This window comes from Tamandua tetradactyla, chromosome 7 (genome assembly GCF_023851605.1).
Source record: "Tamandua tetradactyla isolate mTamTet1 chromosome 7, mTamTet1.pri, whole genome shotgun sequence".
Lineage (NCBI taxonomy): Eukaryota > Metazoa > Chordata > Mammalia > Pilosa > Myrmecophagidae > Tamandua > Tamandua tetradactyla.
In genome coordinates, this window is record NC_135333.1 from 130,371,929 (window position 1) to 130,389,346 (window position 17,418).

Sequence of the window (17,418 nt, forward strand, 5' to 3'; positions counted from 1 at the left end):
TTCACTGCTGTGTTCTCAACATCTATGAAGTTGTCAGGTAACTGAAAGGCCCTCAATAAATATCTGGTGAATGAATGAATGAATGAACCATGTGCCATATCTGTCTTATATGCTGTATGTGCAATGTCTCTAACCCGCATGGCAGTCTGGAAGAGTGGGAATCTTTCCCCTCCACAGATGGGAGAGTGGAGGTGCTTCCTGTCGGGGGGTAAAGGGTGTGCACGGGTGAAGCCAGCTTTGCTTGACCCCAGTACCCCCTGCCTGTCCCATTTCACTGTGCTAGACTGCCCACAACTCAGACTCACGTCCAGCGACTGACGCTTTCTTTCCTTCCTCTTTGCTATCAAGAGCTAAACACATTTGGTTCTAGACAGCTTGTTCTTTTGCCACATAGCAAGGGCAAAGTTGAAGGTTAAACACCGCCTTGGGTAGTTAACTCCCCAGAACAAACTAACCACCTGATAACTATCTGCTGCATGCTAATAAGGACCGCTCGGTGAGTATCAACACCCTGTCATGAAACAAGCAAGACCCTCAGGAGCCATTTCCTGTTGACTACGGGTCAATGAGGCTTGCATTTCACAAAAACAAGTATGGTCCCAGCAAAAACAATTGTACTACAATATGACCCCTAAGTGCCCGCGGTATCCATAGCCCTGGCTGTGAAACTGTGGATAGTAAAGCAAAAAGGTCAGCCCACACAACTTTGCTGCAATGGGTTTTGACCTGTGAAGCAATCAGTGGATGCAGCACACTGTCATTGTTATTTCTGCAAACACAGAACACAATTATACATGTGTTAGAGCTTTTCCCTTCAGCCAAGGCAGCCCCACTATATTACTAGTTCAGTGTTTTATCTGTCTCCTCAAACACCAGCAACTGCCCATCACACTGCATTGTAACTGGGTGCCTGATTGTCTGCTTTCCCTGGAAGACTGTAAGTGTCCGGAGGACAAGGGTTTTACCTGCCTTATTCACCACTGTTCCACCAACACAGAGTCTGCAAATGCCTGGCTCATTACAGGAATCCAAATATTTGTGGACACCTGCAACTACCACGGCATTTTCGTCAGCTTCTATCTTTTCTTCACTTTGGGACTCTCACCACATAAAAACACAATAATTTATAGATGACTTCAACATAAACTTAAGATGGATTTAAGCATATTTATAAATGATCCATCTATAGTAGTGATTTCAACTCTATTAAAGATGACATCAAGGGGAAGAAATGTGTTCAAACAAAAAGGGGAGGAAATGTGTTCAAACCTAAGAACCATAGCTTAAGAGCAGATAACAGATGGGACTATTGAACCGAATTTCTACATAACGTAACTATGACAATTTTAAAATAATCACCAAAGAACAGAAGTTGTTAAAAACATCAGCAGCAGCATACCATGTCTGGTTAATATAATATTTCTCCTATTTCATGAAATAGGTATTGCTTTCCTGATCATCTTTCTAAGTTAAAATATTTGGTTTGCTGCTTACTCAGGCTTTTTCATTATTCAAATGTGCTTCGGCCAATGATGAAAGTGAAGTCATATTGAGACAGCACTTTCTTAACTCTATGGCAATTTAACCTGAAATTACTGTATCATTTCTATAACTAGTAGTGATAAAAATTAAGGTAAGGGAAGAGGTCATTGGTGTTTGGGTCTTTTTTTTTTTTAATGATATCCAAATTGTAATTTCATCAGTACAATAGGAAAAAATATAAAAAACAAGTAGAGAGGACTGGATCTAATAATGGAGGAGCAAAATGCTCAAAAGGACATTATTGGGACAATTGAAAAAGTTAGAACAAAGACTGTAAACGTTTTATCAATGTTAAATTGCTTGAACTTAATAACTATACTTAATGTGGTTACATGAGGGACCATCCTCGTTCTTAGGAAATATACATGGAAGTAGTTAGAGTTAAAAGAGTACGATGTAGGGTGGTGTAATGGTGGCTCAGTGGCAGAATTCTCGTCTGCCATGCCAGAGCCCGGGTTCATTTCCTGGAGCCTGCCTATGCCCCCCAAAAAGAGTATGATACATGCAATCTACTTTCAAATATTTAGAAGCCAGATAATAGAAAGAATGATAGGGCAAATATGGCAAAATGTTAAAAGGTGGTAAATCTGAATATTTGGATAGAGGGTATACTGGTGTTCTATGTATTATTTGTGTAATATCTTTGCAACTGTCCTGTGAATTTGTACTTTTAATTTTACAATTAGACATTTTTTAAAAAAGAATAAAGACACCAGTACTAATTGAAGCTTATATGAATTCCCTTCTGTGGCAGAAACTGCTAACTATCCACAAAAATCAAATCCCTTGGGTCTGTCCTTGTACACCACTCACAGTACATTTCCCAGCTTCCCTTCTTTCTCGGTTTGACCTTGTAGCCAGTGGAATGCATGCAGACCTGTGCTTTGTCCAGGTCTGGCTCATAACTACTTCTTTGAGCTGAGTTCCTCTGTGCCCTTGTCCTCTTTCAGCTGACTGGAATGGAGACAGCCCCAGAGTTCTGGGAAGCTAAGGGTTAAAAGTGGCAAAGCCTCCTCCTCCAGCCCAGGTCCCAGGTCCCTGCAAGGGACAAAGCCACTGCTTCCCTAGGCCAATGAATTTGAAGCCTTCCCTGATACAGCATCTTCACTTGTACTCTACCTTATACAAATTGTGAAATAATTAAAATCTTAAAAGAAAGTAGGTAAAAATGAAAATACTATTTTTAAGATCCTCTTAATGTCATAGAGTGCTTAATGGGGACCTTGAAAAATCAAATCATTTACAACATTCTTGCTAGGCAGTTATGCAGTCAGTGCACAAATACTCTAGTTGAGAGAGAACCCATTACTTTCTCAAGCAGCTTGTTGAGCCTCTGGATGGCAATTCAGCAACTAATAGTCACTGTCCAGCTACCACGGGGCTGGCCCCTGGGCTGAAGTCTTTCCGAGCATCTGCTCACTTAATGCTCACCTGGGAAACGGGCATTGTCATCATCTCCATTGACAGACGACCAAACTAGGTTCTGCAAAAGTTAAGAGACTGGCCAAGGCCACCCACAACTAAAAGTGGGAGAGCCAGAATTCAAGCTGGGGAGTCAGAGTCCAGAGTCCCTGCTCCAGGCTCTAGTTAGAATCACTACCTTGTTCTCCTGCGGCTGTCACTTTGTCCCAGGAAGAATGAGTCTCACCCTTCCCCAATACCTGACAAATACCTAAAGTTCACTTTTAGATCAACCTAAGTTAGATTTTCCTATGGCTCTAGTTCTTTTCTTATCCCTTCACATATGGTTCCAAGTCTTGCCACCATTCTGGATTTGTTCACATGTTGAACCATATCACGTACACAAGGATTTCCTGTGTATAATAAGATTAAAAGTGTTGGTGTAAGTATTAAAGGAAGTTATTCATGCAAAGCCCTAGAAGCTAGGAGTGCTGAAGACGAGGTAAGCCAATAAAACATTAGCTATTATATGCATAGTACTTCAAATACTGCAGCTTATTACTATATGAGATCTTGGCATGTATATCACACTACTGATCAGACTGAAATTACTGTCCACTTCAATAACTCTTTTAAGAATGTGAACCATTGTGAAACTCTTTCTCCCCTATCCTACTGGTCCATCCGCCTGTCCTTTCTTCCTTCCTCCCTCCCTTTCTTCCCTTTGTTTCTTATTCCAGTGCAGCAAAATTCAATGATTAGGCCTGAAAATTGCTATCTTGCCGTAAGCTGGAGTGGGGTTGTTCACTAGAAAGTTTCCTCCTGACAGTGATCACTGCTGCACCCTCTATCTGCAGTCGGGGATCGATGTCTAATTTGACTATAATAACCTAACACCAACATTTCTAACTGCAAATATTCCATTTCTACAAACTCCATGTGTCTTCGCGGGCCAGCCTCTCAGTGTACTGAGAGTGAGGGAAGTTGTTAAAAGCCTAACCTCACTGTGGTTGGGATGGGGAAACCAGAGCCAGAACTGTATTTTCCCAGGGGCCCCATAATAAGAGACCAAAAGCCCACACAGGGATATGTCTGATCCTTTCCAGATGGCATAGGGTGGGGTGGGTGCTTCAGAACTGCCCAGCAGTCCGTGGGAGTTTGAGATGAGGAAATGGATCATGCAAAGAATTCTTGCCCCAACTCCTACTTTTCAGGGGAATGGGGTTCATGGCCCAGAATAAAATGGACCCACAGCCACCTGCAGAGGTGCAGGCAGGCCCCCACCCCCTTCTCAGATAGCTGCATCGTGTGGAAGGGGACTCCTGGGCTGTAAAGCCCACTCAGCATGTGGTGTCTGGCTGCCTGAGGGGCTCGTGAAGGGGGTGGGGGACAGTGACTGATAGTGTGGCCGTGGGAGTCTGAGGCGTCAGCCCCCAGACCAGGAACGGCTAGAATTTTTTAAATTATAGACTGACCTCTTCCTGGCTCTCCCAACTGTCCTGGGGCTGGACTTTAGAGTCGTGGCTGTGAAACTTGAGCATGTATCAGGATCACCTGGAGACCTTGCTAAAAAGAGTCGATTGCTACACTCCACCCTAGTTCTGATTTAGTAGGTCTGGGATAAGGCTGCAGGATTTGCTTTCCTAGCAAATTCCCTGGTGGTGCTACTGCTGGTCTGGGACCATAGGGATTTAGAGCAAGAGATTAAACAAATCCAAGGGGAGGAGACAGGGAGGAAGACTAGAGAGAGAAGGGCCTCCTGGGAGTCCTCTGTGTAGATAGCAAGTGGCTTGACAGTTAAAGTAAAAACTGTCTTGAGCCATTGCTTGGCCTCTATACCTTTGCATGTATTTGTGATCACCTGGTGGCAGTACTTTCTTTCTACTAATCCCTTCTCCATGGTATGGGTTTTGACAAATCCATATTAAAACTATGAGGGCCATGCAGTAAAAAAGATAGAAACAGTAATTCAAAGTGGAGAGTAGAGTTTAATTTTGGTTTCTCTCTATGCTATTTTTTCGGATACGTGTCATAAAGAGAGTGAGAGCTGTGGTAGACTTAAACTAGTCAAGGGAAGAAGATCAAGTCGACTTTTGAACTCACAGGAAGGCTACTAAGAAAGAAGCTCATTGGCAGGTGTGGATAGATGAGCCACTTATTAGCACAAGCATTTTCAGGAATGTTCTATATCGGCCCTTGGTGAAATCCATGAACATAAAAAGGAACGAATATTTCTTTACACTTCCTTTACATGGAGGTAGTTACGTATCACTAGGAGAGGTGAGAGGCTGAAAGTGAAGATACCACAGATGTGTGATTGGTTTTAAACTTCAGAAATGTAAATCCAATCCTCAAGAAAATTCAGACAAAGCCAAAGGAATTCACCTTTTGAACTAATAAAGGAAAATTTAACTCCAATGGGGCCATTCTGGAAAATTAAAAATGAGTAGAAGAGAAATGAAAGAAAACCAGTCAGGCTAGACTTAGTGGCTGAGCCGGGAAGGCAATTCATGGGACTGAATTCATGGAATGCTAGCTCGCTCCTGCACACAGAGCTACTTCATGAACATCTGACCTTCTCTACTTTTTCACTGGAGGACTTTGCAGACTATTGAAGATAAGCCTGTATACCCAGGAGGAGTCTGAGTGTCTCTCTCTCTATTTTGTTTTACTTTTTTATTGTATACTATAACATATACATAAAGCAAAGAAAGAAAAAAGCAGTGGTTTTCAAGGCACTCTTCAACAAGTAATTACAGGAGAGATTCCAGAGGCTGTCATGAGCTACCATACCATCCTCTCAGATTTTTCCTTCTAGCTGCTCCAGAATATAAGAGATTAGAAGGAATAAATATTTTTTTTATCCTCACAATCGACCTTTTCTTCTTTTTTTGTGAAAAATAACATATACAAAAAAGCAATATATTTAAAAACATGGCACAACAATTAGTTGTAGAACCGATTTCAGAGTTTGGTATGGGTTACAATTCCACAATTTTAGGTTTTTACTTCTAGCTGCTCTAAGATACTGGAGACTAAAAGAAATATCAATTTAATGATTCAGCATTCATATTCATTTGTTAAACCCTACCTTCTCTGTATAACCATCATCTTTGATCTTTCTATCCTACTCTTTGGGGTAGTTGGGCTATGGCCACTCTCACTTTTTCATGTTGGAAGGGGCTGTCGATAACATGGGGTAGGGAGATGGAACTACCTGATGTTCTGGAGAGGCTGGGCCCTCGAGGTTTCAGGACTTATCTGGTCCAGGCAACCCATCTGGAGGTAACTTTCTAGAAAGTTACCCTAGTACAGGGAATCTTTGTAGAATCTTATATATTGCCCTAGGTGTTCTTTGGGGTTGGCTGTTGCCTCTTTTTGAAAAAGTCTGTGTGATATTTCCTGACGAAGAAATTGTAAACACTGCATAAACGTGGGTCTGAATTTGTGGCAGTAAGCATTCACAGGGTAGTCATCCAGACCATCCAGAAAAGGTTTACTGTATTTTCAATAGGTTACCACCAACATGAAGACACAAAATGTAAAATGGTTTTATAAAATTTTGGGACCACTGAAAGGGGGTGAAAGCCCCCCTTTTGAGAAAATATCATTGCCTATGTCATAAATGAACAAATTGGCCCACTCAAAGCCCAGTTTAATTCCTGCAGTGCATTTAAAATAGACCCTAAATGTGTCCATTCATCCCGCTGGGTCCTCAGAACCCATTTTTGGTGATATGTAAGATGCCATTGCTGATAAGGTAGGCCATTATTTTATATATGACTAGCAGTGAAAAAAGGTTAATTAGAAATCTTTGGTTTCAGACATGTTAAAATGCAAAACCAAACAGTTGAGCCAGCATGGATGGAAAAACCTAGGGTTCAGCCCAGTGACTAAGAACATGGTGCTTTGACTCAGTCTCCGGTTGGATACAGCCCTGCTCCCATGTAGTTGTGGGACGCTGGGCAAATCACTTTGAACCTCAGTGTGCCTCAGTTTACTTATTTGTAAACTATATTCATCTGATGTTAACAATACTAACATGCCACTAACTAGCTGAGGGGTTAACTATGATTGTCTGTTACAGCACTTAACACGGTGCCCAGCCCGGACTAGTGACTCGTTGCTATGGTTACCATAAACGTGGCAAGAGTGGAATTGAGAATTTAACAGATCTTAAGTGGTTTTCTTTCATCTGAATGAGTTCATCCAATCTCAGCTGCATCACAGTTGCCAAACCTTTAGACATTGTTTGAAATAAGGAGTAATGGCTTTGCCTCTTCAGTGTCTCACTCTCTAGAAACAAAATGAAATGATCTTCTAAAATAGTGTCAAAGCGTTTCCTTAAACTGAAGAAGCACTCAGAGCCTACAGAGCAGGATGACTCAGACACCATGGGTGATGGTCTGTACATCGCTTTGCATGACATTTCCAAGCCACTGGTTCATTTTTGCTTGAAGTGAAAATCCGCCCACCATCTGCTTCCTTCTAGTCCCTTATGACCCCTTAGGTGTTGCGTTAGCTGCCTTTGCCTGGGAAAAAAATGAAGTGGCTGGCTTCTTCAAGCAGCTATTGCCTGTGCTCTGTGGCTGGTTATGGCAGCCAAGCAGAGAAGGGGGAATCCACGCCCCAGGCTGTGGACCAGAGTCAACCGTGGGGCCATCACCTGGTGTGCCTATGGACTGTCCTACACCAAGTGTTGACTTGAAAACTTCTCCTGAATCAGGCAGTGTCTCCTGAATGAGATCCCAGACTGTGCTTATGTCTCATGGCAAATCAGATGCTACCTAGCTCACTAAGCAGTGTTGAAAACAGTTCCTGAACACCAGGGTCTTCCAAACTCAAACTTGTGCCAAACTTCTCTTTTCCTGAATGTGAGTAATTATGGGGTAGATAACGTACAATAAAGATTCACTTTCGTCTCAAAACTGTCAAAATTTAAAGTAAACATACAGCAGCCAATTTCTGGCAATCAAGAAGAAAAATGAGCTCTTAATTCATCAGGGCCCCTTTGCTAGGATCTTCTGTCAGCTCTAATCATTTGTTTACATTGAACCCTCAGATTCGTCACCACCTGTCTGTAAGTGATAAGGGACCCACTTCACACAGGTATGTGTTCAAAGTTCACTTACTCAATACCTACACCATGGTAGTATACAAATTTGGACAAATACCCTAAATATATCAAATACCCATTGTTCATACAAGAGCTGAAAACAGCATCCTACAAGTTATCCTTTGGCTGATGCATGTAAACACCAACTCATATTTTTCTTAGGTACCGCTATGACATAGGACACAAATATAAGCAGCAAAACTAACCAATTTGCCATAAAACCCCAAATCCTACATGGCTACTGAAACCAGAGACTATAAACATATGTTTTAGAGATGCCATTTTTCCCCCATAGAATAACCTTTGGAATGATAGAAATTTCAGAAATGATCTAGCCCAAACCCCTCTTTTTACAGATGAGGAAATGGAGGACTGGTCTGGAAATCGGCACATCCACACAAAAAGACAAATCCAGAAGATGACCAGTGGGTCCTGGCAGGTCCCTGGACATGGGACTGGAACTTCTGGGATGTGCTGGATGGGAAAGAGGCTCTACTGAGAATCTTGAAGCTTTGAAGGAAACTACGTTAAAATATGAGGAAGAGGTCTGGGGGAGGGATTGAGCCTATGAGAAGAATGTAAAGATATTCTGGCACAGAAGTCGGGTTAATTTCCTGGTCTGCGTGACCTGATGAGAGGTGCTTCACCTGGGCGGGGTGGGGGTGGTGGGCTGTAGCCTGAGCCACCAGAAGGGCTAAGAAAGCAAATTCAATCTAAAGGACAGGAGGCTAGACACAAAGGCACATGGTGGACATGAGCGCACAGCTGAATCACGATTCAGTCTGACTCTGAAACAGACAGGGCATCTGCTTCTCTCTCTCCTGAGATCCACAACACAGCAAGAGGCCCAGTGGTTGGTTCCTTGGTGTGTGTTTTAACACACCCTGAAGACTGAAGAGTCCTCTCTCTAAGCTACTCACGCCCCGGGGTGGAGAGGAAGGAGCACCAGATGCGCTGGCTGCTTCCGTTTGTCCCCCCTTCCCCAGATGCAGTCTCGGGGGGTCCCTGTGCCCTGATGGCTGACCTCTATGACTGGCCCTTCAGGGGCTACCTCGTCGGCTGGCTTCCAGCCGCTCATCCGACGGGAAGCACGGGCAAGAGACAGGAGGGCAGGCAGAGAGGAAGTCAGTATTTCTTCCCGTTCCTTCTTGTCCAGTGGTGTCCTGTCCCCGGGGCTCTGCCAGCAGCTTTTCCTCCCCTGCCCCTCCAGCACTAGGGTGCTTCTCCCCTTTCTGGGTGCCTCAACACTCCGGGCTGGGCCCTCTTACTTCCCTTCATCAGGGGTCGTCAAGATCACCCTTCTGAGTTGGCAGGACCCTGACTCTACACTGGGGAATAGAACATGGGATAAAAATAGCATCTCATATATACTTCATGCATTTCATATGGAAACGCCCAATATTTTATAGAGCTGAAGGGAAAATTCACATATAATTTAAAAATGAATGGACCTTCAAATACATCCATCTTCAAACCGCTGGCAGTCAACTCTGCTTGGGCCCCTGAGATGTCTAGTGGGAAAGGCTGGGAAAGGATGTCTTACTGGAAGGAATGGAGATTTTCTTAGGCCCAGGCCTCTTGCTTTGTAAATGCAAGTAAAATTAAAGTCAATGCTTTAATTGCCTACAAGCAGTCAGTATTCCACACCGCATAGGCAGCAGGCACAATCTGAGCTGGGAACGGGGAACATGGAAGGGGAAGGAGCTGACCTCAAGAGAGCCAGAGCAAGCAGCGGCATATGAGCTGGAGGAAGGGGACAGAGGAAAGAGCGCATCATAAGACCAGAGCCCTGTGGGGGAAAAGGGCTCGCCCTCCCAGAAGTGCTTCAAGTCCAGTACTTTTATTACTTTCAGAATCAAGAGCCAGTCTTAGGAAAAGTCACTACCATAACACCAGCAGACTTTGTTACAAAAGGGACAGAGAAATACATAATACATATAAGGATGATTTTTTCATAAAGTCTGTAATTAAAAAAAAAAAAAAAACGCACCTAAAGGGAAGAAGCATTAATTGTTTAAAGTTAATAACACAACTTTACTTGATTCCCTGGCAATTCTGGATAAAATAAGAGTGAACCATATTCTCTCGGTCAAAATTCCCTTCAGCCGAACTGGAAGAGAGGCGTCTGTGGCCTAGAGGGGACGTGTGCACCGAGGAGAAAGGCCTCGTCTCCCGGGAGGGGACAATGGGAAGGCACTGTGCAGCAACAGAGCCAGCGGGAGCCCCTGCCCAGGGAGGCCTCCCAGACAGCCCCAGCAGACACCCATTTCAGTCAAATCCCTTTCCTCGGCCCTTACTTCTCTCCTACATTATGCTTTTGCTAGTCTTTCACTGAAAAACAGGTTCTGAGCCAAAAAACCTTTGCTACTAATGGTTTGGATTAGTTGCAAATATACACACGAACTGCTACTATGGCCAAATAGAAAGCTGCTTTTACCATTTACTACCAAACTACTTGTTCTTCTTAAATGCATTTTTATCTAGATGTCAAAGGCTTCTCTTTCTTCACATTTGATCCCAACTAGAATTATTATTATTATTATTTTTTTTTAAAGGAAAGACAGAGAGAAGGAAGGAAGGAAGGAAGAAAGGGAAACATCTTTAAACATTTTCTTGTTTTATTGTATTTTGTTTTTTTGTTTTTGTTACATGGGCTGGGGCCGGGAATCGAACCGAGGTCCTCCGGCATAGCAGGCAAGCACTTTGCCCGCTGAGCCACCGCGGCCCGCCCCCAACTAGAATTATTTTAACAGCTAATCATTTAAAACAATTTCTAGATCAAAATTATTAGAAGGCATTAGAGATTAGTAACCAGATGGCTAATTTGCTTACCTGCTATCCCCAGCATTTGCCACATATAGCTTCCCCAAAAGGCAAATCACAATGAGGGCTGTGCAGCCGCCAGATATATTATATGAACTCCGCTCTCGTTCTATTTGGAGGTCCTGGAGAAGAAAACAAAGTCAGTGCTGGAGTATAACCGGGACTTGCATGAAAGACCTTCTCTGCCCCTCCCTTTGGACCCAGCACTAAGTCTGCATGTGCTTCAAAGAAGGGGTGAGAAAGTCTTTGGTACTTGGTGTTCTATTACTTGAGCATTTCTGGAGAGGACAGTGGCACAAAGTTGCATGCCCTGGGCCATCTGCAGATCAAAGGTAGGAAATGAAGGGTGGCACACAGACAGAGCCAGATAAAAATGAGAATGCTAAAACATAAACCACATTCAATAAATATCACACCTTATGGACACATATGGGCTGCCTCCCTGCCATGTGGGACATCCAAGGGAGAGACTGATAGTGCCAAGAGCTTGGACCTTCTCAATGTTTTGACCCTAAGGACTATATTGGGTTTCTCACACTTATCTTCCTTAGAAGACTGTCAGGAGGACTAAATAACACGAGGGCCTCACCTGCCATCTTGTTCCTTCCCACAGGCTGGAGGTTCCAGGATCTCTGCACTCACTGCGAGGCCCTCAACACTGAGCGCTACGCCTGGTAAATGGTAGTTGGATAACGTAGTTTATTTTACAGCTGGATAAGAGAAGTGATTAAGTACTATGTCCTCTTATCCAACACAGGTAGGAAACAAGTCTCTATATATGCACTCCACCTCTGATCTGACTTTTCCTACGGCCACTAATTCACAATGATGAGAGTCATAATAATAATAGCCAACCTTCCCTGAGAACTTTCAACATGTCAGGCAGTGTGCTAAGTGCTTTACACTCAGGATCACATTTCATTTTCGTAGCCACTTTTATTAAACTCATTTTATAGGTACAGGGAAAAGGAGGGTTAGAGAAGCAGGGGAGCACGCCCAAGATGACCTGGTTAGTTTGGACTCCAACCTAATTCTCCTGCTCCAAAACCTGTGTTGTTACTCACTGCCTAATTTTTGAGGTCTCCCCACTCCGCCTCCCCCTCCTTCCAAATTAAACGTGACCTACACTTATGTACTCAAGACACACTGTGGAACTCGTGTCGGTGATGGAAGTAATAATTTCATGGCCTCAAAAAAGTGGGAGTTGTGTTTGGAATATGCACTGAGTATTAGTAACAACCATGCCAAACATCCCAAGAGCAACCTACTACGGCTGCAGCCGAGGGAGGAGGAGGCAGACTGAGCAAAAACTGTACAGGAGGAAGAAATGGTGCCACGTTGCTGGTTTTGAGGGTGGTTGTTGGCAGACCTAGTGTCAGGGCACTTTGGTGATTCTTAGAAACCCACAGAATTAGAGCTGGGCTGCTTCGGCCAGGCTCCTTGTGGAAAAAGGGCAGAGAATGCAGACATCCAACATCTACCAGCAGCAGTTCTGTTCTAGGGCCAGCAGTAGTAATAGAGAGATAAACAACTCACCAGCAGGCACTGAAGGTAGGAGAACAGCCTGAGCTGGGAATGCACCGTAGGGCAGCGTGTAGCTAAAAGGTAAGTAGGAAGTCCACACACAGAACCCAAGATACCAGGGGTGAGTGGGGTAAAGGCGAAGGAGAGGTGGCGGGGAGGCCAAGGAGCCATGGGAGGGGGTGAGAGGTGAGGGCGTGTGGGATGCGGTCATTTAGAACAAGTGAGGAGAAATTTCCAGAAGGGAGAAGACAACAGCATCAAGGCTGCAGAAAAGTCCAGCGTGGGGATTACCTTCAAAGGACTCTATTGGGTTTCTCACGGTTATCTTCCTTAGAGGACTGTCAGGAGGGCTAAACAAGATGGTTTGGCTGAGGGCTTCACCTGCCATCCTGTTCCTTCCCACAGACTGGAGGTTCCAGGACCCCTGCACTCACTGCGAGGCCCTCAACACTGAGCGCTGCGCCTGGTAAATGGTAGCTTAATGCATTTGGGCTAAGTGGATAAATGAATAAATTTTAAAATGCCTAGGTTTTCTAATTATCTCCCGACCAACCTACCTCTGCCTTAACGTGAGAAATGTATTCCACCTATGCACAAGAAGACTCACAATGCAAATGCTTAGAGGTGATCATGGAGCACGAATCTGTTTCAGTTAAAGTACAACCATCGGACAAGAACAAGTAGACAGTCATCAGAACTACGCAGGGAGGGCAGGAGCCCGGAGAGCGAAGGGAAGGGGGAGGTGGCACAGATGTCAGCGGAAGGAAGGATCGTCCCAAAGAAGTGAAAGAAAATGTCCAGGTGTTGGGATTTCTTTCTATTTGCCCTCCAAACCAGGCATCAAAACAAGAACCAACAACCCTCTTCACAAAGTAATTCCTTCCTGAGGGATCTGCTAGGTTTCTTTCTTTTTTTTTTTGCATTTAAACAATTAAAGTTGTTAAATACATAAATTACAGTATGCATGTATTTTATCAAATGGAGATAAAAATTAATTTCCAAATCCACACCCAATACGACTAGAAGGAACTGCTCTAGCTACAGAAACCCTTCTATTCAACCAGAATCAATATTTATTTAAATATCCAAAGTCTGGATGAAAGACAGTTTTTATTAAAAATTCTTTGAGCACCAACTGCTTACACTCTGCACATGCACTAGAATGTAATGATGTTGACAGACTCAATGAAATCACCGGTGTTCCAAAAAGTAAAAAAAAAGAAAAAAGAAAAAAGAAAAATGCTACAGTACACAAAATCCGTATGAAACAATTCCCCCTGCGATGTGGACAACCAAGTTTATTCTGCATCACACGTGGCCTTAATCCTCACGGTTTACATCGCACACACAAATCTGACGATAAAATTCTTTCGTTCTTTAAAAAAACACCAAGGGAGACTATTCAAATAACCTTCCTGCTATAGCAGAGTTCATATTTGACCTTAATTTTTGGAGAAACATTCCAGTTAGCTTAGCCAGTTAATCCCTCGCAATTACATTAAAAAATGTGGCTCAGTATTTTTTCTAATTGATTTCATTGTTTCTTACATCTTTTCCCAACCTTTCAACCAGTTCTCTCTGCAGCTTTTCCTGCATAATGAAAGCTAAATTTAGTGACACTTCCACATAAACGGTAGACTAAAATCTAATTACTTTTTTATCCAAAGATCTATGTTAAATGTGCCTGCTCTCTTCATTCCTGCCCCGACATTGTGGGGGAACACACGGCCACAGACACGCACCCTTTAATTACACGTGCAATTTAAAAGATGGTTTTACAGCCTTCACCCCCATCCCCCTTCACCGAAGGATTCACTAACATTTAAGTACACTCTCCTATTTTCCCTACAACTGGGTTCAAGTAGAAGATCATCTAAAAATAATTGCTTACCCCTCCGCTCTGTAGAAGCGAAAGTAGTGTAATTATTTTTCCGACACTACCTACTTCTTTTTGAAAGATGTTTCACAAGATCTTAGCACTGAAGCAACGTTCAAGGGCCATCTGGACTCTTCTTTACTATCAGACCAAATATGGTAAAAGAGGATTTATTTACCTGTGAATTAACTCTCTTTGTTTCCTCAAATCTATATCTTTCCAACTAGCTTAAGTATTTGACACTACAGGTGAAAATAAACAAAAATGTATAATCATTATTTTTAAAAAAAACCTCAAATTTGAGTATTTCTTCAAAAATCTATGAAATCATGGGAGAGCTGCCTACTGCTCTGCACCAAGCAAGCAAGGGCTGACTTGGGAGTATTTCCCCACTTCAGTTGTCAATGAATACCGACCCGAAGACATAAGCCTAGAATAACTAGCAAAACACATGCACATTATCATATTCGTTTTCATGTATGGTCTAAAAGGATCATTTAAATGACTCAGGAATCAATTAACAAACTAACTGGTTTATCTGCTCAGTAGTACCTGCAGACCTCTCAAGGCAACTTTCTAGTTAACAGGACTAATTTATCTCTTGCGTCTGCCTGAATATTACATTTAAACTGAGTTTTGTCTCTAAATCAAAAAGTAGAACCAATTGTTAAGGCTTGGGATGTTATTTTGCTCTTTTTCTCGCAAGGAGCAGTGGGAGTAGGGCCAAAAAGAAAAGTGTGTGAAACAAGACAGGGAAGAATTGCAAGGAAAAGAAATTGCCTGGTATGGTTGTAATTTGGTTTGAAAGTCCCCAAAATGACGCAACTCCAGGAACATTCTTTGTTTCCTACCAATTGCATATTGTAAACGGGAAGGAATACCAGACAACAGAGGGAGTGAGAGTTGGGTAATTTTAATAGGACTTGGCAGCTCCCCTAGGCTGCATTAAAACTTGGTTCTGATCACACTGCTAACACTGTAAGTAACAAATAATTCCGCTTGGTTTTAGTTTCCGGGTCTGATCCCCGTTTGTTCTAAGAGCAGGGCCGATCTGCCAGCCAGGCGACAGGGGAGAAAAAGGCGTACTGGCAAACATCGCCACCTGCTGGTGACTAGTGGACTCTTCCTGTTCTACGAAAAACGAAGACATAATAAAACTCTAGCTTAAAGAAAGACGTGAAGGTCCCCAGCTAAGCATAAATACGATAATTTTTAGAAACACTAAGATCTATAAAATATGAACAGGCTTTGCATTCATCCTTCCATTTCTCACTATAATGTCACCATGCACTACCACGCATTTATATGGTTTCTGCCAACAAAGCCAAAGCAGTCTGGTATTTCCAACCACTTGTAATAGTAAGATGGTTATGATACTTTTATAAGTTAAATGATATCTTGTTTCTCCCTTTGTACTAACAAAATTTCTAAAATATTCTTTACTTTGTCAGGGGATCTACACTTATACCGAAAAGGAACAAGGACAGAATTTTGAGATTCCCCTTGGCTGAGCTCAGAACTTAAACCCTGTAGATGGCAATCCAATTGCTGCTGACCTCGTTCTGCTTCCGAGGAGGGTAAAGGCCTCCTGTAACCATCCCAGCAATGCAAATGGCCTCCTTCATGAGTTGGAAATGCTGACTGTTCAACCATTCTTTTTGGGAGGTACAGGGTGGAGGCAAGTTGGGAGGAGACAGAAATGAAAGGACATTTATCTTACACATGCCTATCATTCTGGGCCAAGCAACAAGCTAAACATAACAGATGATAATCTTAGCTGTTAAGCTGGGTGTTGTTGCAAAATGCTGTTGGGAAGAGAAACTGACATAAGCTCCCAAATTCCTAAGAATCTGGTCCTTTGGGAAACTGGTTCATTTCCCACGGTGGGCACAGGAGGACTTGGCTCACAGCCTTCTCTCTGTGAAGGAAGATCCAAGATGAGACACAGTGAGGGGGCTGGAAGGGGTAGATCTGCCTCCGACAGCACACACAGTTTGAGTATTAGAGCCCAGGGGTCACTCTCACCTCAAGCCACGTGCTACACTCAGGCAAGCTGAGGGACAAAGACAAAAAGAAAAGCACTGCTTTCAAAGCTTACAGTATTTGATTAAACTGTTATCAGCTCTCCCTGTTTAAAGCCTTTCTTTTCCTCTTCTGTTTGTCTATAGCTTACTAGTACCCACTTTTCTGCAGAAATAGGTACTATTTATTCTGACTTAGTGTTTCTGAACCTTTTAAACCTATTCTTCCTTTTGGATAAATATCAACATTTTATCACCTCCTTTAACTTATTTAGAATATAAATGAGATATTACATGTCTCTATATTCCTATAACATATGACTACAAATGCTCCAGATATGAGATATCTCTGACTTCTACTTCAAGTGCCTAGAATAATGCTGTTTTTATGAAACATAAACGGAATAGATTCTAGTGATTGTGTAAGGCATGCACTGAAAGGTGAGCGGTGGGCGCGATGGGACACCAAAGGGTTCTGTGATTCCACATTGCTGAGCTGCTATAAATAAAGCAAATTTCCACATGAAAGGCAAGCTCTGCCTTTAAGGATATAATGCTGCATTCTGAACATTAAGAGAAGTAACTACAGAGATGTCATCAGTGAGGTAAAATTAGAGGCTAAAGTCTTGGGGATTTACTTTTAGGAATTAAAAGTGGGAGAGGAATCAAGAGAGCTACAAAGCTTAGTTGCCTATATGGCCGAATCTTATATAATAATGAATTTTCCTATCATAGAGGATCAGAATGGCACAAGATCTGCAACACCCAAATAACATCTAGAAACAGGAGAGCTAGAAATCGGCAAGTTATTGTGAGAAAGAACTTTAGGAATTGCCTGGAAATTCCAGTTCTGTTCCTCCTCTCCGAAAGAGTTAGGGAGAGGCCCCCAGATCAAGCCAATGAGATAAGGAACCAGCTATGTAAAGGGCATTAAAAAAAAGCCCAACATTTACCTTGAAACAATGACTCTGTTTCTGAGAGGGGAAGGAAAGAAGAAGCAATTTATAAGAATTGGCGATGGTTTTCCAAGGCAATTAAACTGAGGGCACAACATATAATTTCTAGGTTGCGGGTTCTGTAGCTCACCCCAAACCATTTAATGGTTAAGTTGGCCA

At 42.8% G+C, this 17,418-nt stretch overlaps 1 protein-coding gene across 3 annotated transcripts in view; it reads right to left on the bottom strand.

Moving 5' to 3' along the window:
- PPM1H (protein phosphatase, Mg2+/Mn2+ dependent 1H) overlaps nucleotides 1-17,418 on the bottom strand; it is a 278,117-nt gene that overhangs the window by 124,778 nt on the left and 135,921 nt on the right. For all 3 annotated transcript variants that reach the window (XM_077111275.1, XM_077111274.1, XM_077111276.1), the window contains exon 4: nucleotides 10,892-11,004. In XM_077111275.1, coding sequence (XP_076967390.1) covers nucleotides 10,892-11,004 — 113 coding nt within the window. The remainder of the gene's footprint in view (nucleotides 1-10,891; nucleotides 11,005-17,418) is intronic.